We start from the raw sequence: 21,049 nt of genomic DNA on the forward strand, positions 1-21,049 counted from the left end.
AAAGGAACGATAAGAGACTGGTTAGTCTCTTAGTGAATTTATCATAAGATTTATTAGTTTTCCATGTTTTACTAAATAAAAAAACCACATTGCCGGTACGGGTGCTCAGGCTAATAATATCAATATCATTGGCATACACAAGCGGTCTGAAAATATTGTACTACGTGACAATATGGTGATATATGAGGTGAGTGTATGAAAGAGTGACGAGGAAGTTATTTGATGCAAAACCACAAGGATCCAAAAAAGAGATTGACCACAGATTAAAGCATGACAAATATATAGTTGAAAGCAAATATGAACTATAAGAGTTTTTGTTGGATTTTATAATGACTTCTTATGGAAAGTGACAATAATTGCTGCACACTTGCGGAGTTAAGTGCGAAAGTGTAAACATACTAAAAACATTTAAAGGTAAGAAAATCTTAGTGCATTTGTTCAAGACAATGTTTTAGCTTCTAAAAGGAATGAACGGTGTTATCCTTAATTAAGTTAATTATATTGTATAACTAAGTCATTGTCTTATTGTCCTGATTTGCTTAGTAATGTATATTTCCTGTTCATGGTTAATTTTAATCTTTCCATCACTTTTCAATTTAATATAATTGAAATAGTGACCAACAGGTCAGAGCTATGTGACCTATTAGGAATAAAAATGAAATTGGTCTTGTAGTGAATTTATAAATAATCAAGTCTTCGTTTTTATTATAATAAATATTAGACGAATCGCCAGTAGAGCAACTGGCTAAGGCTAGTGGGTTTCAAAAGGTGTCGCAGACATCCTTATGTCGTGTTAGTCGTGTTAGTTTAAGATAGCGAGTATATGAATGTTTTAATGCATAATTCATGTAAATTGTTGTAAAATATTATGTATGTAAAATATTTAAAAATAAATTGTAACAAACCTGCAACAAAAATTAAAGATTCACAGTTTTAGTTACACAATGTATTTTATCATTTGCTGTTGTAAATCATTGTAAAATGCAATTTCGTATTCTAAGAATATTTGTAGTTTATTTATTTCTAGACTCTAGACACCTTGCAGAATGTAAGGTACGAGGAAGATTTTTACATAATATAGATTATTCACTTTAAAACATAATTATATATATATCTAGATACGTTGCCTTACTAAATATGATGTGAAAGAGTGTCAGGTGGATCAGCAGTGCTGCGAGGGAAAATGTCATCCAAAATATCATTTTTGTTATTCAAAAAATGAAGTAAAAAGATTTAAATCAAAATTCATGTGATATAATCTATAAAACAATCTTTGTTTTCTTATAGCCATTGAGTGGTTGTATACCGGACGTGGTCATTTCCACCTGCCGCAAGCACAGAGAATGTTGCTCTGGTTTTTGTCATCCCGATTTTAGGATTTGTACATTTGATTTCCATAAATTATAAAATATATTACAATATTAAATTATTTAAATAAAAAATAAATTAAATAAATATTTCAATTAATTTAATTTACTTTTTGTTTGTTATTTACATTTGCTTTTGGTACCATTAGGTCAGAACAACATTTAATTGCTGCATACAGAGCGATATTTATTATTATTCAAAATAGTAGATTTTGCTTTGAAACTTTAAGATTATGTCTTCTACTTGGATGTAGAGTAACTAACTAGGTTCTACCTCATCAATAAATAGCACTATTTGTTCCATTATTCGAAGCTTCAATTCATTATCAGATGTTTAGTCTATATTTAGGATATTGTTTTGATTATGTATTAGTGCAAGGCACTAAGGTCTTCTCGTCCTTTCTCCAGAACTTCCAAATTTCATTGGAGACAATTCTCAGTTTATTTTTCTCGGTTCTCAGTTTATTATAAAATTTCAGTTATAATTCTAAAATTACCGACTCAGGTTGTAGATATCTATAAGTGCAGTTGAATGTAGTAAACCTTTTAAGTTATTGTTGTTGTGATTTGAGTAAGTGCTATTGCGCACTTTTACTCTTTTGTGGCTGGGGGGCTTATCCCTGCCTCACACTAAACTTTAACTATACTAGAAACATTATTATTTATTTATTTTCTAACTAATGACGGACCGTAGATCAGCATATCTTCCTGTGCGTCCTGAGGTGGACTTAAGGTTTGTTAGAGCGGGGTTGGGCAACGTATCAACTTTTGTGAATAATAATAGGGCTCTGTCGTTGATATACTTTTTTACTGAGTCGATTCTTAGATCTCTATGCATGTCTGTTATTCTAATATACCAAGAAATCTTAATCAGTCTTCTTAAAGCCAGATTTTGTGCTATTTGTAATTGCTTTATGACAGCATTTGACGCTTTGCTGTTACACATCCATACAGTAGTGTTGGTCTAATTATTTAAGTATATAATAACTTTTTGTTTTTGAGGTTGAAGCGATTATTATTGAACAGCGGCTTAAAAAGATATAGAATTTTAGAGCAACTATTCCGTTTGTATTTCATATGTTTATATTTTTCTGTTATAATCTTCTTCGTTTTTCTTTCTTCACTTCTAATAAGTAGGAAAATGTTACTCTTGCCTAGGTCACAGATATGTTCTCAGTCTTCAAGCAATAATACCGTTTCTTTCTTTGCCAGCACATTTGCCTTTTCATTGTAGGCCCCTATAAAACCCAGTAGTATGTAGTTAATCGGCAAGTTTTGTTAGTATAACCTTTTTTGTTTTTTTTAATAAGTATGAAAATGATAATTTTGTTAAGAGTACAGAATTGCTCTTAGCCTACAAGCTATGATCCTGCTTCTCTCTTTGCTAGCACATCTGACTTTTCATTGCTTTCAATCTCAATTAAGCCCAAAATCCATAGATGCATACTTATTTATATGGATGCCGTATGTACAGCTGTTATAGTTTATTAGTTACAATAAGGTTAAAATTGCGCTATAAAAAATAGAGTAAATTAGTATTACACGCGTTTACATATTTATACCACATCCATAAGTTCAGAGCATTTTAAACGCTTTCAGAATGCTGTGTCTCTAATAGGTATTTAGAGTATTGGTAGTAGGATTACTTAATTTTTGAGTGTGAGAAAACAATCGTATGGTACACCTTATATTGTATTTATGTAGTTCTACCATCATTTAGTTAATCTCTATGTAAGTTGATATACATTACACTGCATAACTGCAATTATCAGTATTTCGAATTGGTGCGTATGTGCCATTGAAATATTAGACTTGCTAGCGATACCCCTGTCTTGCATATGAATAATTTATTTGCACATGATAAAGTCGGGTTTGGATCAAGCAAACAGGGTAATTTATTATTCGCAAAATATTATCTTTCCAGTTGAATTCTCAGCTGTCAGCTGACAGTTGGCAGCACTTCAACTCGGAGGCATATATTGCCTACTGTGATGCCCTTAAAAATTGTGTCGGGAGAGGCGAGTTGCTAACCTTTGTTAACCTTGTTAAACGATTTGGTTTTTCAATAAAGTTGAGGAGATACGATAAGTTTGCTTTCGTTATCTCTTCTAAGTCAGTGAAAAAGCAATCCCCAAGACATTGAAGTCCTGCATAGAGACGCAGGAATTGGTTGATAGATTCTACCTCCTCTTCATATTGGCAACTCCTGCATAATCCATTTGTTGGAACTCGCCATCGTTGGAGCATAGGCGCGATGTCACAGTGCCCCGTTAGTACTCCAGTAAGTACACGAACTGTAGGTTTGCTGCAGCCTAAAAAGCTTTTCGTTTTGTTTTTGTCTAAACCAGGCCATAAGGTTCTAGTAACCTCACAGTCTTCACGGTTAGTCCATAAATTGTTTGTCATTGTATAAAGAGGTCGGCTTCTCTTGTATGTAGTTCACTCCCTTCAGTTTCTCTATGCCCAGAAACGCAGCAAAGAAAGACCTTTTAATGTTTGATGCTCATCAGTGAGGCACGACATTTTAATATAATCTTGGAGTTAACCATTTTGGTAACTACAGAGTTACCTGTAGATCCAAGCTTCTAGCTACCTCTGGTTGGATAAAAAGTGGAAATTCTGGTTTTGAAATCTGGTATTGGTGTCATGTAGTCTGTAACAGAATCTAGATTCGCCACGATCCTTCCTTTTGATCTGCTTAAAAATTGTGCGGTGTCCATAGTTAACTGGTTACTACATCTTAGACTCTCGAAGTCTGAAAGCACTTTTAGCAGCACAGCCTTAAATAAATACCCATAGTGATAGGAGGCGTAGTATTACGTTTAAGCCCTATTAAGGCGTACTATTTATTACTCCAGTGACACCAAAGCAAGCCAATCTTTGTGCTTTTCCGATGCGGGCTAAATTGCATTTTTTGTTCAACACCTGCTACCAGACGAGGGACGCATAGGTGATGATGGGTCTGATGGTCGTCATGTACATTCCGTAGACTACATACGGTGACAATCTCCTTCGCAAACATAATCTTTTTGCAGCTAGTTCTTTCTTAGTTTTCTACTCAATGTTCCTTCTCCAATTTAGTTTGGAATCAAGGACTCCGAGGAAAGATTCAGTGAAACTCCATCTAGTCTAGGATAAGATGAAAGTAGGTATTTTGGTTTTCCATGTGAAACACACAAGCTTTGTCTTAGTAGGATTAACCGATACTTTTAGCCCACCTGGAGATTTCACCAAGTGCCGATTCTATGAGCTCACTAACTGTTGAATAGTAATTGTGTTTAGTGTTTACGTTATTGAAAGCTCGCTCGTTGTCAAGGAAATCAGCCAAGGTGTACTCCTTTAGTTCAAGTGACCTTTCAATAGTGCCAATCACTTCATGGAGAGCACTTTCTACTGACATACCTCTACGGTATGTCTTGAGACTTCATTTACAATCTCGACAGTTCTATAGAACTGATGCCAGGAGTTTCTCTTTGCAGTTTTAATTCTAGTTTTTTATACGTTAAAACTGATTCTGTATATATTTCAGTTCTCTTCTTGTTGGCTACTCTTTAACTTGTTAAAAAGTTTTCTGGATCTAGTTCTCAGCAGCCTCTAGTTAGCATTCCACCAAACCGGTTGAGGTTTGGTTCTTGGCCTAGTCATGCAGCAAGCTGATTTAAAAGATTTATTTAAAATGCCCGCATTTCGACCGACCGCTTTATCAATGTTTGCGTTCCCTTGGCCAATTCTGACTTTTGGATTTGATTTTAGATTTTAAATAAAATCAAAATTGGACTCACCTTTACTGTTAGTATCACTGCTACCCCAGAGCTCGTGATGTTCATTTGCGTCGCAGTCAGCTACCAGAAACAGTCCCCGTGATTTTGCATAGGCAGTCAGTGATCGAAAGGGTACTGATGATGGTTCTTCTTCGTAGTACGGAAAGTATACGGACGTTAGCAACAATCTGGGGCTATGCCTTTGTTCACATACTATCACTGTGAGATCTCCATTGCTGAAAGAAGTTAGGTGAAAAATATTAAGACTTTTTTTTGCAACTGTACAATCTTACCTTGTTTAAGTGGAGTGTAAAGACGATAACCGTCCATTCCAAGTTCTGCGATAATGAATGTTTTCAGCGCCTGATTTTGCCGTCCGATGAGTTTTAACAGGATCGAATTGAATGTGGACACAGAAACAATTGGGCTTACAGGGAGCTGAGAGCGAGGAACTACTTCAAGTTGAGTTCCTTGCCACAGTGTGCCAAAATTGCTGATTGTGCGCACTAGGAAATCGAAGGATTTCTTGTTGCTGCAACCAACAACCTTAACACCTTTCTGTAATTCAGCTCCATCGTATACTAGTTGGAGCTGGATGACAGAATGGTGTTAAGGTTGTTGGTTGCACCTCCGCCATTGCCGTCATCAACCACGCTTCAACAAGTAGCCAATTCTTAGGCGATATCTTTCCTTCAGGTTCAACTTTGCCTATGATGGCTAGACAAGGAATTTTTCGTTATTGGAATTTTTATGTTTCTCTTCTTTAGACCGTGCTCTCTTTATAGCCCTATAGCGGGTTTCTGTACGTTAACGTAATTGAAATACAGAGACTATATTTAAATTTCAAAATTATTTATTGAGTCTACTTATTTTCTTTATCAGAAAACTGAAACTTCTACTTCGAATATAATTTTCTTTTTTTAAATTTCAAGTTTTAATGTTGTCAATATACTTAAATAATAATCCAGTTTACTGTGATTATTTAGAATATGAACAGCTACAGCCCGAAGAAGAGGATCCTGTGGATTTGGTCCTTGGTGGCCGCTTAAGGCTGCTGTTCTTGACCGCGTTCGATTGATCCACTTTACCTTCAGTTGAAACGATATCCTTAACGGACTTTGCTTCGACTTTGACTTACCCTCTTCTGCTGATGAGAGCGATTTGTAGCGTGATCCTTTTCGAACTTTGCTACAGCCTTTTAATGCTTCCTAACTAGATCCTTCTTCCTCTAAAGGAGGAAGAGTCTCTTGCTCTCATTTTCCTAAGACAGTAGATTGAGTATACTACCATGCGGTAGTATACTCGATAGTATACTTTGTATTCACTATAAAAGTATTTGTTTATTATGTAGCGTTAAATCGTAGTAATTCTTTGAAAGTGTGGATGTAACGAAGAGTATTGTATTTATTTGAGTCCATGTTGGGATTGAACAATGTTAGCTTCATGTTAACTTCGGTGTCAATGAATCCGTCAGGTTAAGCATTTGATCTGATGCCAAAGTAGTATCGATCACAGAACGAATAGTGTTCCGATCACAGGATCAGATACTCTTTTATTTTTAACAAAATGCAGTCCTTTTTTTAGTAAGGAGTGTTCCACCAGCATATATATACATTTCTTAATTCAAAAATAAATTTGATTATATTTTTATTCCACAATGAATAAGTGAGTTTAAATTTATTTGCGATATAATAGAAAAACTGCTTGATATTGTTCCTTTCCTAAAAAAATACAAATAAGTTGATAAAATGAGCCCATTTACGTCAAACCTAAACAAGCCTGTTTATTTATGAACACATTAAGAAGATGAAAACTAATTTACTGATAATATCGGCGACATTATATCCCTTGTAATCGAATATTGCCTAAAAAGGAGGCATGTAGAGACTCTAGCAAGAGAAAGAAGAAGAAACTTTCATCTATTATATTACAATTCTTGGAAAATACTTTTGTGAGAAGAGCTAAAGTTACTGATATTGGAAGCCTTACAAAATTCTCACAAAAAAATGATACACCTTAACAGAAGTACATATTTGACAAAAACCCTTTATTCGTAAAATGATCGAATTACTGAAGAGGATACAATATAACGACATCCCTAGTATAACGCAATGAACCAGGCATTTTACATAGAGTCTGCTGTCATAGATCAACTCTTACTGGCACACCAGTTCCTAAAGTACCTATTCATTATATAACGTGTTAAGCATTATAATTTTCAAAGCTTGTCGATTTATGTGGTTATTCAATCTTTGAATATACTTAGAGCTTTCATTTAAATACTATTCTTAGTCACAAAGCAGGGGACTTGCACAATACATCTAACCCTTTTGGATTGAGGTCGTTGCAGTATTACTACATACGAGTTACAAGTTACGCCAAAATTGTGTTGAATAGTATTGTATAATGACGTTTTCGATGGGTAAATCTGGATTCAGTCAAGATTTATACGCTATCTGTCGCATATTGTTGCCCAATCGAAAATTTTCAGAGTAATCTTACTACTCTGGCGAAATATCTTGAGTGTTGTAAATTAATCTCGAGTGTTGTACATTTTGCTCCAGATTTAACAATCGAAATTAAAATTGCCCTCAAAGTGCAAAACAAAGTATCTGATACTATCCAAAAGCATTTTCTGCAAATTTCTACTGAATATGGTATAAATATGAAAATGTCTGTTTACATTGTAGTGTGAATTGGTTTTAATATGTTGAAAGAAGAAAGATATCTTGTGCATCTGGTTTATAAATGATAATGCATTAGTATGTTTCTAAAAAAATAATTAGTAATCACGAATTCAAAAGAACTGTAGACACGAGTACTTATTTATATCTTATATATAAAATTAACATTGTCAAAATGTTAGTTACCGTACTCCTCCGAAACGGCTTTACCGATTTTCACCAAATTTTATATGCGTATTCAGTAGGTCTGGGAATCGGCTACTATCTATTTTTCATACCGCTAAAGTGATTAGGGTGTCCCTATCCAGCAAAAATATCTTTATTGCTTTAATAAAAATTTTTTTATTTTTTTGACATAAATTTTTTTATATTTTTAAAAAGAAAACTTGCTATGATATGAAAAGTTGTTGTCTATGAAAATACTGAATTCATAAAACTGCCCCCTAATTTCTGCACTATCGTTGATTCCCAAAATGCTCTCATTGACCGCGTATTTCCAGATGTACACATACAATACATAAATCATGGGTGGCTGGGAGAAAGAGCCATTAGCAGCAAAAAAAAACGTGGACGTTGATGAATTAAACTTCAAGATAAAAAAGACATTGCCAGGCGACTTAATATCATACAAATCGATCGATACAGTTTGTGATACCAACGAAGTTGTAAACTATCCAGCAGAGTTTTTAAACTCACTGGATTTGCCAGGCATCCCACCACACATTTTACGACTGAAAGTTGGATCACCGATTATTTTACTTCGGAATTTGAACCCACCACGGCTATGCAATAGTACGCGATTGGTAATTAAAAAATTGATGAAAAACATTATCGAAGCCACCATTTTGAATGGCAAGTTCCGAAACGAAAAAGTTTTATTGCCATGAATTCCAATGATTCTCACAGACAAGCCAATTTAATTCAAACGCGTTCAATTTCCTATTAGATTGGCATTTGCAAAGACCATCAATAAGTCACAAGGCCAAACGATGTCTGTTTGCGGTCTTATATATAAAATTTCCATGTCACAATATTAGTTACCGTACTCCTCCGAAACGGCTTTACCGATTTTTACCAAATTTTATAGGTGTATTCAGTAGGTCTGAGAATCGGGTACTATCTATTTTTCATACCGCTAAAGTGATTAGGGAGTCCCTACCCAGCAAAAATATCCTTATTGCTTTGACAAAAAATTTTTTATTTTTTTGACATAAATGTTGTTTATATTTTTGAAAAAGAAAAATTTTTTTCTTAATATTTTATGTAACTACGCCAACAAGTACATCGAGCATTACATCCACTTCGTTTCTTCGTCTTCGCCTTGCATGGCAGATGGAAAATGTACTAAAAATTTTTCAAAAGATTTCACTAATGATACTATAACAAATACCGACGGATATCCAATATATCGTCGAAGAAATCCCGATAATAGGGGACAATGGCGGGTGGTGCCGTATTCGCCTCTGCTAAGCAAGACATACAATGCTCATATTAATGTTGAGTTTTGCAGTTCTGTGAAGAGCATCAAATATATAAGTATGTCCATAAAGGCAGTGATATGGCTGTGTTTAGAGTAGAAAATACTAATGTAAATGCTCCTCCAATGAACAAAAACGGTGAAATTACGCTCTACCAAATTGGTCGGTACATCAGCTCCAATGAAGCTGCTTGGCGTATCTTCGGTTTTCTAATTCATGAACGGGATCCAGCAGCTGTTCAGTTAGCCGTCCATCTTGAACACATCATCTGTATCTACACTCACTGCATTTTTTGAATTGTGTAATAGTACGGATGATTTTGGTGCCTTTGCAAGAACATTACTCTATTCACAAGTACCACGCTATTTCACATGGGCTCAAACAAAAAAATGGATGCCCCGCAAGCAAGTTTCACCAGTTGATCCATGTCTCAATTTATTTAAATCGAACGCTTATTTACAGTTAATCCAAGACACACTGAGTGCTTTTATCTTCGACTGTTGTTGGTTAATGTTACTGGCCCATTATCATTATTATTATTTACAACAGTTGTTGCCAGGGAACTTGGTATCATACAAATCTATTGATTTTAAATTAATAATTTAATAAATAAACTATAATAACTTAAAAATAATATTGTTTGGCGTTTGTTATATTTATTTTCCTTTTCGTTCATAGTGCTCCATGCCTATTTCATGCATATACTACATACTTACACACTTATAATAAGTAAGTTACTTTTTGTCTACACTAGAATTTATCTAGAAACTAGAAATAATTTATAAGGCAAAACAACGTTTGTCGGGTTATCTAGTTTATATATAAAATAATAAATATTAGTGATAACAGAGAACTACTTTTATATAAATTATTATCAAATATCTGTACATGTATAGATATAAGAAAGTTCAGTTTGGTTTAAGAATTATTTAATGGGTAGGTACTATCAAAAACAGTATTGCTATAGTACAGCGTTTCTAAAACAAAATTTTACGATATATAGTTAATGATATAGTTAAAGTCAAAAATTCTGACTTACATTGTAATCCAGACATTCGTTCCCAATATAGCGAAAAAATTTACCAAAGTTCATATAGGAGGAACTAATATACCAATGTCAACGATAGAGCACCAAATGTATAATAACTCTGTAGGGATTTTAAGCGGTATATAATGAATTCTTGCCCTACAACTCATTTCCTTTGAATACGAATAGTGCTTTTTTATTTATGGTTTAATTTGAATTAAACTTATTTAGTTTCTGTAATTTCTTTTTTATGTAGCTTCTGCTCAAAAAGTATCCGGATTTTGATGCTTGTTAACTACTTCTTAAGTAATGTACCTTTTTCAAATTGTTTTTTTTTTTGTTATGTTGGTACACTCTTTCTTGACATATGATATAAATTTGAGCGCCATCTGTCAATTAGTTTGTTTACAGCAGCTGTTAATGTGAGACTACCTCAATACCTCAAGTGCATTTAGCGATTTTTACTTTGGTAAATTCTTGTTGTACGCGATTTTTTGACCAAACACGGCTGTCAACACCACTGTCATCGCTCAGGCACCATATTCGCCAGATTTGGCGCCGTGCGACTTTTTCCTGTTCCCGAAACTCAAATTGTCCCTTCGTGGTAAGCGTTTTGAGTCGATTGAATCGGTAAAAGAGAATTCGCCGAAGGAAATAAAAGCCATACCTTCACAGGCCTATGAAAAGGAGCATATTTTGAAGGAGATAAATAAAATAAATAAATTAATAATAAATAATAAATTAATAATAAAAAATAAAATTTAAATTTGTGTTTTATTTACAAAATCCGAGTACTTTTTGAGCAGAAGGTATATATTTAATGCATACGGAATATTAGGACTATTTTTATGAATGAAAAAGAAATTAAAAATAACACTAAGAAGCAATTTCTCCAAACATCATACATTTCTACTGGATACTTACATATTCACTGTTATATATCCCATATTCCAATGACACAAATTCATTGGTACAAATCTATAGCAAATTATGATGTATGATTCTCCTATACCGTATGCAGATGGTGCCTTCGTACTACCTATATTGTGTGAATCCTGTGTCACAAACAGTTAAGATGTAAAAACAGGTTTTTTTGTGCTTTCACATGACTTTAGTGGACTGGTTTGCTTCTTGGGTCTGTGAATGGAACTTTAGTCAAGAATGAAGATGCCATCGTGCGTAATCTACAGAATAACATATATACGACAACCATTAGGCTCGTCCTTATCTACAGACAATTCTTCTGAATCATTGGATAAAAAAAAAACAGGTAAGGAAGTCAGACCAGCTCTGAAGTTAACATAAATACTTTTATAAAAACTGTTTGAGAATATGATTAGTTTGGTTGGTTTTAGTGGCAGCAGAGTTTCATGTTCTATCCAAGTCTGTTTAATTTTTAAAACCAACCTACGTGTTTGATAAATGCGAATGTTTTTTAGAGATTAATGTCTGGGATATCCGCCAGGTTCCTTAATTATGTTAGGGGAATTCCAGTTCAGAAACATAAACATAAATGGTTTTTTTATTGCGGCGACGAATGCCTAGGTTAGATAAGAAAAGAACTGAAGATCTTTTAGGTTCCAGCAATTCTGCAGTTTGTGTACTTAATGGGTGTTGATTATTTTTATCGTTCCGGCAAATTTTAAAATACGCATTAGTTGAGAATTATTATCAAATATTTTCTTTTTTTTGCGAACTTCATCAGTATTTATTCATTCAAAAGCAATTAAAAATCTCTCATACAATTTTATTTTTTCAAACATAATGCCTACATTTTTTTTTTTCAAATTTTTATCATTAAACATATATAAATTAAATAAACCAAAGTACAAATATAAAACGAAATATTAAAATTTGAAAAGTTAGAAAGAACTATTTATATTAAAAAAATAGTTATTCTTCGCTATTGTAGGTGCTGCAATAATCAGAAAGACTTGAAATCTATCGAACTTTTTCTTAGTCTATACTACAGACAAAGTGACTTTAATGTCTTGCAGAATGTTTTTTAATTAGTTTAAGAGAAATAAAAAAGATTAACTTATTAGATTTGTTTTCATCTAGATAATCAAGTAGCTTAAAAAGGACAACGCACACAGTTATAATGGAAGAACGGTACGGTCTAGCTCACCTCATTCAAGGACAACTGATATGCAAGGACGATGATAAGGTCAACTTTGATAATGACAATAGACTCTAGATGTGTTCAAGTGGCAATAAATTAACATATAAGTTGTCGCTCACACAAACCTAGAATTATAGAAAAAGTTAAATACTTTTTGAGGATCCATACCATATTTTTATAAAGTCAAGTGTTATACTGTTTCTATATTAATTTAATATAATATAGGATTTTACACATTTTGAAACTTCTTTGATATACATTTTTGCATATATGGAATACGAGTATATACTCTTATGTTTTAACTACTGAGTGTAGGGAAAATTTATAGACCATAGAACCTAATAATATATATTGTTAGAATGTCAGGAATCAGATTAACAAAAATAAATGAACGAAGATAGCAACACTGCTAGCGATAGTCAGTATGCAATTAAATATGTTAAGGTACGAAGAATCAGGAAATATCTTTGAGACCTGAACGTGTTCTCAATGTTAACTTTTACTTGTATTTATATTTCAGACGTTGGTGATATACAAAAACAAATTATTGTATTGTTTGCTGAGGAAAGTTAATGTAGTAAAAATATATTAATTTTTTTTTGTTTTCGTCAATTTGAATTATTTTTAAATTTTTGATAAATAATTAAATGAAAAAAATATGTTTATGTGCAAAGCTATTGATAAAAATGTGTTTATGTGCTCTTTAAATTAAAAAATGTGGTTTAATCAAAATTAGTTTATCTCAAAATACAACAAATTTTCTTATGTCAAGTGACCAAGAAGCATAGCTTAATATATATATTTTATATAACTTTAAAATGATAGATTTGTGTAAGAATATTTCGTGACTATTACTAGCTAGAATCATGCTAGTTCTCATAATATAGTGGTACAAATAATTAATCAGCTTTAATAAAGCTGACAACAGCTTTCATATGAAAATATATATTTAAAGATTTTATTAGTGTTGGCGAAAAAGCTACGCTTTCTGTCTAATGACAAAGAAGCTTTATTTTAAAATTTAGAAGGGTTTGAATAGAAATAAAAAGACAACAACAAAAATTATAGTTAATTTATTGAAATTTGGTTGAGCATACAACGCTGTTTCGAGTATTGCCAAGTACTCATCATCAGTGGTCTTAGGAAATAATCGAATGTTTTAATTAGCTTATAGTCATTAATCACTAATCACTTATCGTGTTTATCCACAAGCAGATAAGGCTGCACAAACTTTCAGTGCTCTAGTCCCAGGTTTTTTGTCACTTTTTTATTTAATTAGTGACACTAACCAAAGCACTTGCCGAGCTTTAAATTAGAACGAGCTTATAAACTACAGCTTTATTTGGAAACACAAATAATTATGTATGGACTATAAACTAATTATATACGATTATTTCCAAAGACCACTGATGATGAGTACTTGGCAATACTCGAAGTAGCATTGTATGGTCATCCAAATTTCAATAAATTAACTATAATTTTTGTTGTTGTCTTTTTATTTCTATTCAAACCCTTCTAAATTTTAAAATGTAGCCTCTTTGTCATTATAAAGAAAGCGTAGCTTTTTCGCCAACACTAATAAAAACTTTAAAAATATATTTTTAAATGAAAGCGTTTGTTTATTATATTTTCATATGAAAACGTTTGTTCATTAAGATGATTAATTATCTGTACCACTATATTATGAGAATTAGCATGATTCTAGCTAGTAATATATGTTTAAAATGCTTCGTAATCAGTTTCTAAATTTAAACCTTTTTATTTTCTCTTAAAAATGATGTGTGATACAAAATATGAGACCTGATAACTAAGACTCTAATGTATATATAACTTCTGTCAAAGGTTTGGGTTTTGTTAGGCATTCGTTTATAATTTTTGGAACTTTAGACATATAAATATAAAGAACTTAAACACAAAATTTTTTAGTTTTCGAACAAACTCGTATTTAAACAGAAGCAAACATGCTTTCGTGTTTATCGATAAAGTTCTTTGCTATAATTTTACTCATAATCAAGTGTTTGGTGCTTATAGATGCGCAGTCCGCAACCAGTGAGTTAATATCAGTAACACTTTTAAATAATATAAAATAGTGTATCATTAAATACTTTCAACATAAGATCAATGATAATTCATAATGTGAATTATTTATATTAAGAATATCTTTTAAGGGAAATAAAAGAGACTTGTTCATATTTAGTCCATGGCAGATTAATTCTTTCATTAAAAATAAAACATTAATTGAAATTGTAAAATTGGAATTGCAGTAAATAAAGTACAATAATTAAAATAACAAAAAATTATAAAATTTTTATAAGCAAAAGATATTAAAATATATATAAATAAATAAATAGAGTACTGATGCCTAACATGGATCCTAATGTTTTCTACAGATAATCAGACCTAACTCTTTATAACACATCTAGTTCTTCGAATCAACACCATATTGTCACCAGTAAAGTATTTCTTCATAGCAGAAAACTATAGGAAAAAATGTATATTTTTTTAACAGACTAATTGAGAAAAACAAAAATATAATCATTTAATTAAATATCGAATAATATTTATAAAACTTAAAAAAAATGAAATGTATATAATACACATATAAGTCAGATCAATGTGAAGGATTACTATATAATTCTAAGTGCGTCATTAATGAAAGATTATAATTATTTATCCAAGTAAATACTATAGTATTTATGTTGAAGCTATATGAACCAGTGCACTTGAGTACTTTTACTCTTTATTAATTCGAGGTATCTTCAAAACTCCTCTTTACGCCTACACTGGATTATTGTTTATCACTTCATCAGACTAAGCAATAATTAACCTCAGATCTGCATACCTCCCCGAGGAGCTGTAACCATTCTGAGATTCGATAACGCAGTGTTGGTAAATCTGTCAGTTTTCGCAAATAATTTAAGGGCTCTATCCCTGAATTCAATAAGTTTTGTAAATAAGTAATAAATAATAATACCAGATTGTTTCTCAAGAAATGCGGCACAAATACACAATAAAATTATGGTAAGCTACCTGTTTTGCTTAACTTTACATTAGGATATCGATATTACCAGTATTAAAATTTTCTAATTTCTATTATATGTGTGTATTTTATATTTATTCATTCATTCAATTTTCTTGATAAATTCAACATTGTATACATTATAATTGTCTTCGTTATAAGAGTTGTATTTCGAGGGCGCTAGAAAGCGATCACAATTTTTCAGAAAATTATGAATATCATCTACACAATTTGTAGGATGCTAGATGTGAAGTAGTATATAATGAACAATAAAGTAGAGCCATTGATTCTACCTCAGGTGTTAGACAAGGATGTATATTTTTGGTAATATTATTTATTGTTTTGTTTAATGGGTTCCAGGAAATCTTTGTTAGTACCAATAAAAAACCACCTGGCGATTAAACGAGTGTTTAAAGGATATGCAGATGAAAACGTGTTGCTAGTAGAACCTGGACTAAAAATCAATATCAATACAAAGGAATCCCTATACGTAAGTTCAACTAATGGTACGGCATTTTAAATCAACCGATGAAATATCGCAGATGTCAGAATATCACACAACATTAATATTGAAGTAAAACAACGGAAGTATAGTCAAATCGGTCACACTTTACGTGAAACCTATAATATTATTTCTCAAGCAGTATTGACTCAAAATCCTCAAATCACGCTGTTAGTAAAAAGCTTTATACAATGTGGAGGTGCCAGGTTCTTACTGAAAATTTGAAATCGTTTAATGAACTACGATTAATAGATCGAACTAGAAATATTTTGTGAAATTATTGTTGAAAAACTATGGTCATTTAATTTGAATAATTTTCTGTCATTATAAATAATTCATTAAATTATAAACAATAATTTTAATAATAATAATTTTCTGAATTATAAATAATAATTCATTAATTCATGAATAAAATAAAAAAATTAATGACAAAAAAATAATTTTGCAGATTCGGCACCACAATTTCGAATAGGTGATACTGAGTTTTTAGTCTGGAATCAGACAAAAGTAAGTATAAAACTTTTTATAATATCATCCAAAGATAATTACTTGTCAGTTTAATTGAATTAAATTAAATAATTAATAAATGTAAATTTTAAACTAATTTAAGATCAGTTGGATAGCCTAATAGGTCAGAATATATAATTGCCTTGTAAAAAAATATATTTTTAAATTTCAACCATGAGATCTTAGGTAACGTTATAGTATGACAATACCAGATCCAAGTCAAGATGTTTATATACGCGGACTTCGCGATTTCTTGCGTTTTTTAATATTTTCGGCAGCAAGTAGTTCAATACAGTTTGCCTTATAAATCAAATACACATAGTAAGCATCTGAGCAATAACTCAGAAATGAAAGCTTTCCCTTGATTTTGGTAACAAGCGGTGCCATTTTGCTTGACATGTGAAGCGAACAAATACTGCAGTCGATAATCACCGAGTTACTGTTGTAACATAAATATTCTTCTTTTATTAGCTTTTCTATATTTAATACTATATCAATTTAAGGTGCAACTGTCTACCTTATGCTCAAAAAGTAACCGGATTTTGTTGTTTGTTAACTACTCCTTAAGTAATAGACCCTTTTCAAAAATTTTTTTGGTATGTTGGCACACCCTTTCTTGACATATGGTACAAATTTGAGCGCCATCTGTTAATTAGTTTGTTTACAGCAGCTGTTAATGTGAGACTACCTCAATACCTCAAGTGCATTTAGCGATTTTTACTATGGAAAATTCTTGTTCTACGCGATTTTTTGACCAAACACGGCTGTCAACACCACTGTCATCGCTCAGACACCATATTCGCCAGATCTGGATCCGTGCGACTTTTTCCTGTTCCCGAAACTCAAATTGCCCCTTCGTGGTAAGTGTTTTGAGTCGATTGAATCGGTAAAAGAGAATTCGTTGAAGGAACTAAAAGCCATACCTTCACAGGCCTACGAAAAGTGTATGGAAGATTGGGTTAAGCGTTAGCATATGTGTATCGCTTCAGAAGGAGCTTATTGAAAGAGATAAAATAAATTTGGAATAAAATTTAAATTTGTGTGTTTTATTCATAAAATCCGGGTACTTTTTGAGCTGGAGGTACGTTCAATATTCTTTTTGCAAAATAGCTGTTCTTCACCGTGAGAGATATTTCCGCCCTGCAGCCATAAAGCCCACATGACTAAACTGCTTTGCGTACATCTTGAAAAATCGTTTTGGAAAGCTGCTCAGAGTGTATTTAAATTGTCCTTTGATCCCTATATTTCTCACCCTCAGTTCTGGGTATTTGTATTGCTGTACCGTTTTCACTGGTTCACCATTAAAAATCAATTTTTCGCTCGCAGTAATTTCAATAATGCAATAAAGTAATTACTATAAAGAAGGATGAAGAGAAGAAAGAAAGAAAAAGCAAGAATCAGACCACCTTTCAATGTTTCAGTGTGTCTTCTATAAGCTATGGACCACTTGGAAAGAGTGTAAAGACTAATTGCATAAAGTAGAACCTGATATAAAAAAGAAATTATACAACATATCATAGATGTTCAAGGTAGAAAAGGTATTGCTCTTATACAAAAAATTATCTCAATTCAGCTTATAGTCAGGTTGATGTTATTGAGAATTGGTAATACTCGTAGACTATTACTAATAGTTGACCTTACTACAAAAAACTATTTTTAAAGGAACTTACAATATACATTAGTTTTATTTACATAATAAACAGTTCAATAATTATATTAACCAGTATTCTCAAAATACATATACTAAATATTACATATAAAGAATGGTGTTTTTTTTCATTATGTTTATATAGTTTCCATGGAAGGAGGCGTTAAAATTCTGTGCAAATAACGATATGCAGTTGTTAACCATAGAGTCAGAGGAAAAACAGATGAAACTGAACGAACAATTAGAGAAACTTGGTAGGTAATATATAAATTATGACTCAAATAATTAAAATAGACACAAATAATATAGTGAAAAATAAAGTCCATAGATTAATTCTTGACTACGTAAAGTTTAGTTTAGTGGCTCAAAAAATATTTTTTTATGTAAATGGTTAGATTTTCATTTCTGCTAGGTACATTTTTGGAATATAGGGTAGACAAATTTTTTAGGATATTTCTTAAGTTTGTTTTGAATCCCTGGCTAGTTATGATAGAAAGAAAGTTAGTCATTGTCACTTTAGTTTAGAAAGAAAATAAAGAAATAAAACATACTCACCTTAATGTATGCCTTAAAAACTTATAATTTTCAAGATCTCAGTAACAAAAACAATACTCGGAATAGACCACTTTTCCAAACTGCTAGCTCTTTGCATGATTTCAATGATACAACATACACAAAGAAATTGGGGAAAATACTGTTATTTATTTATATATAAATAATATTATATATTATTTATTATTAAAACCTTTGCTTAAGTCAGATAGATTCAATCGGTGAAGCATAGTTCATTCTAAGTTCCTTTGGTTCGGTACGAAATCTGAATGAAATTTTCTGGTTTAACTCCAAATCCAAATCTAAATCCAAAAATGGTTTAATAAATTAAGTAATGTAGCATCTGTATAAGCATATACTATGGAAAATGCTTTATAGTGGAATAATCATAGAAATATACATATATTTCTTCCATTCGTATTTTTCTGTGGGGTGGCCAGGAGTGTTTTAAAGGGGGATTACACTACAAAATATTTTATTTTAAAGTTGTTAAACAATTTACTAAACTATAACTAATATTAATTAGAGGATTGTGTTAAGGGGGGATTCTATTAGAAAAATATTATTGTTAAAGGTTTTTAACAGTTCACTTGATGAATTATAATAACAATTACTGTAGGTGTATCTCAAATTAATTTTCAAACAAAGGAGCGCCAAAGAGTATACAATAAGAAAATAACCGACTACTATACTCAACAAATGGCAGGAGAACAATAGCACTCAAGGAAGATAGACTAATAGACTAATAGGCTAGACTAATACCAAATGTAATCACCTAGCTTAAACAGAAATCGGGAGACATAAATGACTGTCTCACTCAAACGCTGACCGGACATGGGTTCTTTTGTAATTACATGGGAAAAGTGAATCTACCCGACTGCATTTATGGCGACAGAGACTGTGAGAACGCATAAAAGGGACCCTCTTCGAAGTAATGGGAAAAAGGTTTCGAGAAGTAATAAGTCTCGCCGAAAAGGGGATGTTTTAATTTGTATACCACATATCAGTATACTACATGTAGTATACATATAGTATACTACATATCCCTATCGGGCACACCATTCCGACAATGGTCGGTCTGATGGTGCATAAAGTATTCTACCTCCTCACCACAAAAAAAAAATGCTAAAGTAATTATCTTGATTGTTTACATTAAAGTTTTTTTTTTTTTTGATTTTTTTTAATCTTGTATTCAATGGTTTGTTGGTTTTACTTCTACGACTGGAATCAGAATGATATTTGTATGCATATCGACAAAAGTCCGATGTGTTATATATAAAGACAAACCAAGAATTAATTTGATTTCCATCAGACTGCTTGTTATTTCTGTAGATTATGTTATTATATATTAGATTTGGCCTAAGCCCTACACTTTGTGTCACCAAGGCACCAAGTTACCAAGTCAACAATGAAGCAAAGGCGGTGTAATATCTCATTTAATTCATATACCGTACATATAACATAATAAGTAGTACGTTTTCATTTTTTGAATAAACTTGACAGTTGTATATTAACATAGGGATATCTTATCTTTGAAACAAAATCTATGTAAATGATCGAAGGCAATGATTAGACCTTTGTGTGTGTTTTGTAGTAAAAGTTGCACTTATTACTGTATGTTTGTGGAGTGATAGTGTAACCGTACCGTAGACTTAGTCAATACTCATGTTTTTAATTCTATTTCACAGGCTTTATAGATCGTCCTGAGATTGATAATAGATTTATTTATTGGACATCAGGCAACGACAACGATTCTCGTGGTAATTTTGTTTGGGCATCGACTGGTGAAGCGTTTAAGTATACAAACTGGTTACCCGGTATGCCCGATAATTGGCAGAAAAACGAACACTGTGTGGAGATGGGCTTTCGTGAGTTGGGTAAATGGAACGATACTCAATGTAAATATCGTCGTCATTTCATTTGTGAACGCTTTACCGGTGATTCCGATAAAAATATAGTTTGAAATAAGAGGATTATGGAAAATTCATAATACTTCATAATACTTCAGAATAAAGCGCAAAATTACAAAAAACAAAATTATACATTTAAATACACTCATTTATTTATAATCGTTTAGGTTTTTTCTCTTTTCAAAATTGTTAATTATTATTTTTAGTAAAGATAAGTTTTCAAAAATCTTGAATTGTTGTGAATTTAGTATCATTTTCATTCAAATTTGGTTTTGATTAATTGTTTTTATTATGTTTTTTTTTTTATTTTCACACTTTAATGGACATTGATATATTTTTATTTGTAAATATGCATGCAAAGTTTAAAATTAATTGTTGACTATTTTATATTTTGTTTTCTTTTTTCTTTTTCAAAAATTCTTATGAGCATCTTAGTAAGCAAATAAATGTATGAAAATATTTTAAATATAAA

General features: G+C 31.8%; 1 protein-coding gene across 1 annotated transcript; it reads left to right on the forward strand.

Moving 5' to 3' along the window:
- Positions 1 to 14,379: 14,379 nt before the first annotated feature.
- LOC119661893 (lectin subunit alpha-like) lies at positions 14,380 to 20,864 on the forward strand. Its single transcript, XM_038071397.1, has 4 exons — positions 14,380 to 14,488; positions 16,409 to 16,467; positions 18,261 to 18,369; positions 20,356 to 20,864. The coding sequence occupies exons 1-4, from the start codon at positions 14,401 to 14,403 to the stop codon at positions 20,628 to 20,630; spliced, it is 531 nt and encodes a 176-aa protein (XP_037927325.1). The 5' UTR covers positions 14,380 to 14,400; the 3' UTR covers positions 20,631 to 20,864.
- The last annotated feature ends 185 nt before the right edge of the window (positions 20,865 to 21,049 follow it).

This window comes from Teleopsis dalmanni, chromosome X, assembly GCF_002237135.1.
Source record: "Teleopsis dalmanni isolate 2A chromosome X, ASM223713v2, whole genome shotgun sequence".
In the NCBI taxonomy this organism is placed as follows: domain Eukaryota; kingdom Metazoa; phylum Arthropoda; class Insecta; order Diptera; family Diopsidae; genus Teleopsis; species Teleopsis dalmanni.

Excerpts from the sequence above, each read along its gene's own strand:
- LOC119661893 (XM_038071397.1), top strand. The coding sequence starts at position 14,401 with ATGCTTTCGTGTTTATCGATAAAGTTCTTTGCTATAATTTTACTCATA. Across the intron at positions 16,468-18,260 it reads TAGTCTGGAATCAGACAAAA|TTTCCATGGAAGGAGGCGTT; the intron begins GTAAGTATAAAA and ends ATGTTTATATAG. Across the intron at positions 18,370-20,355 it reads CGAACAATTAGAGAAACTTG|GCTTTATAGATCGTCCTGAG; the intron begins GTAGGTAATATA and ends TCTATTTCACAG.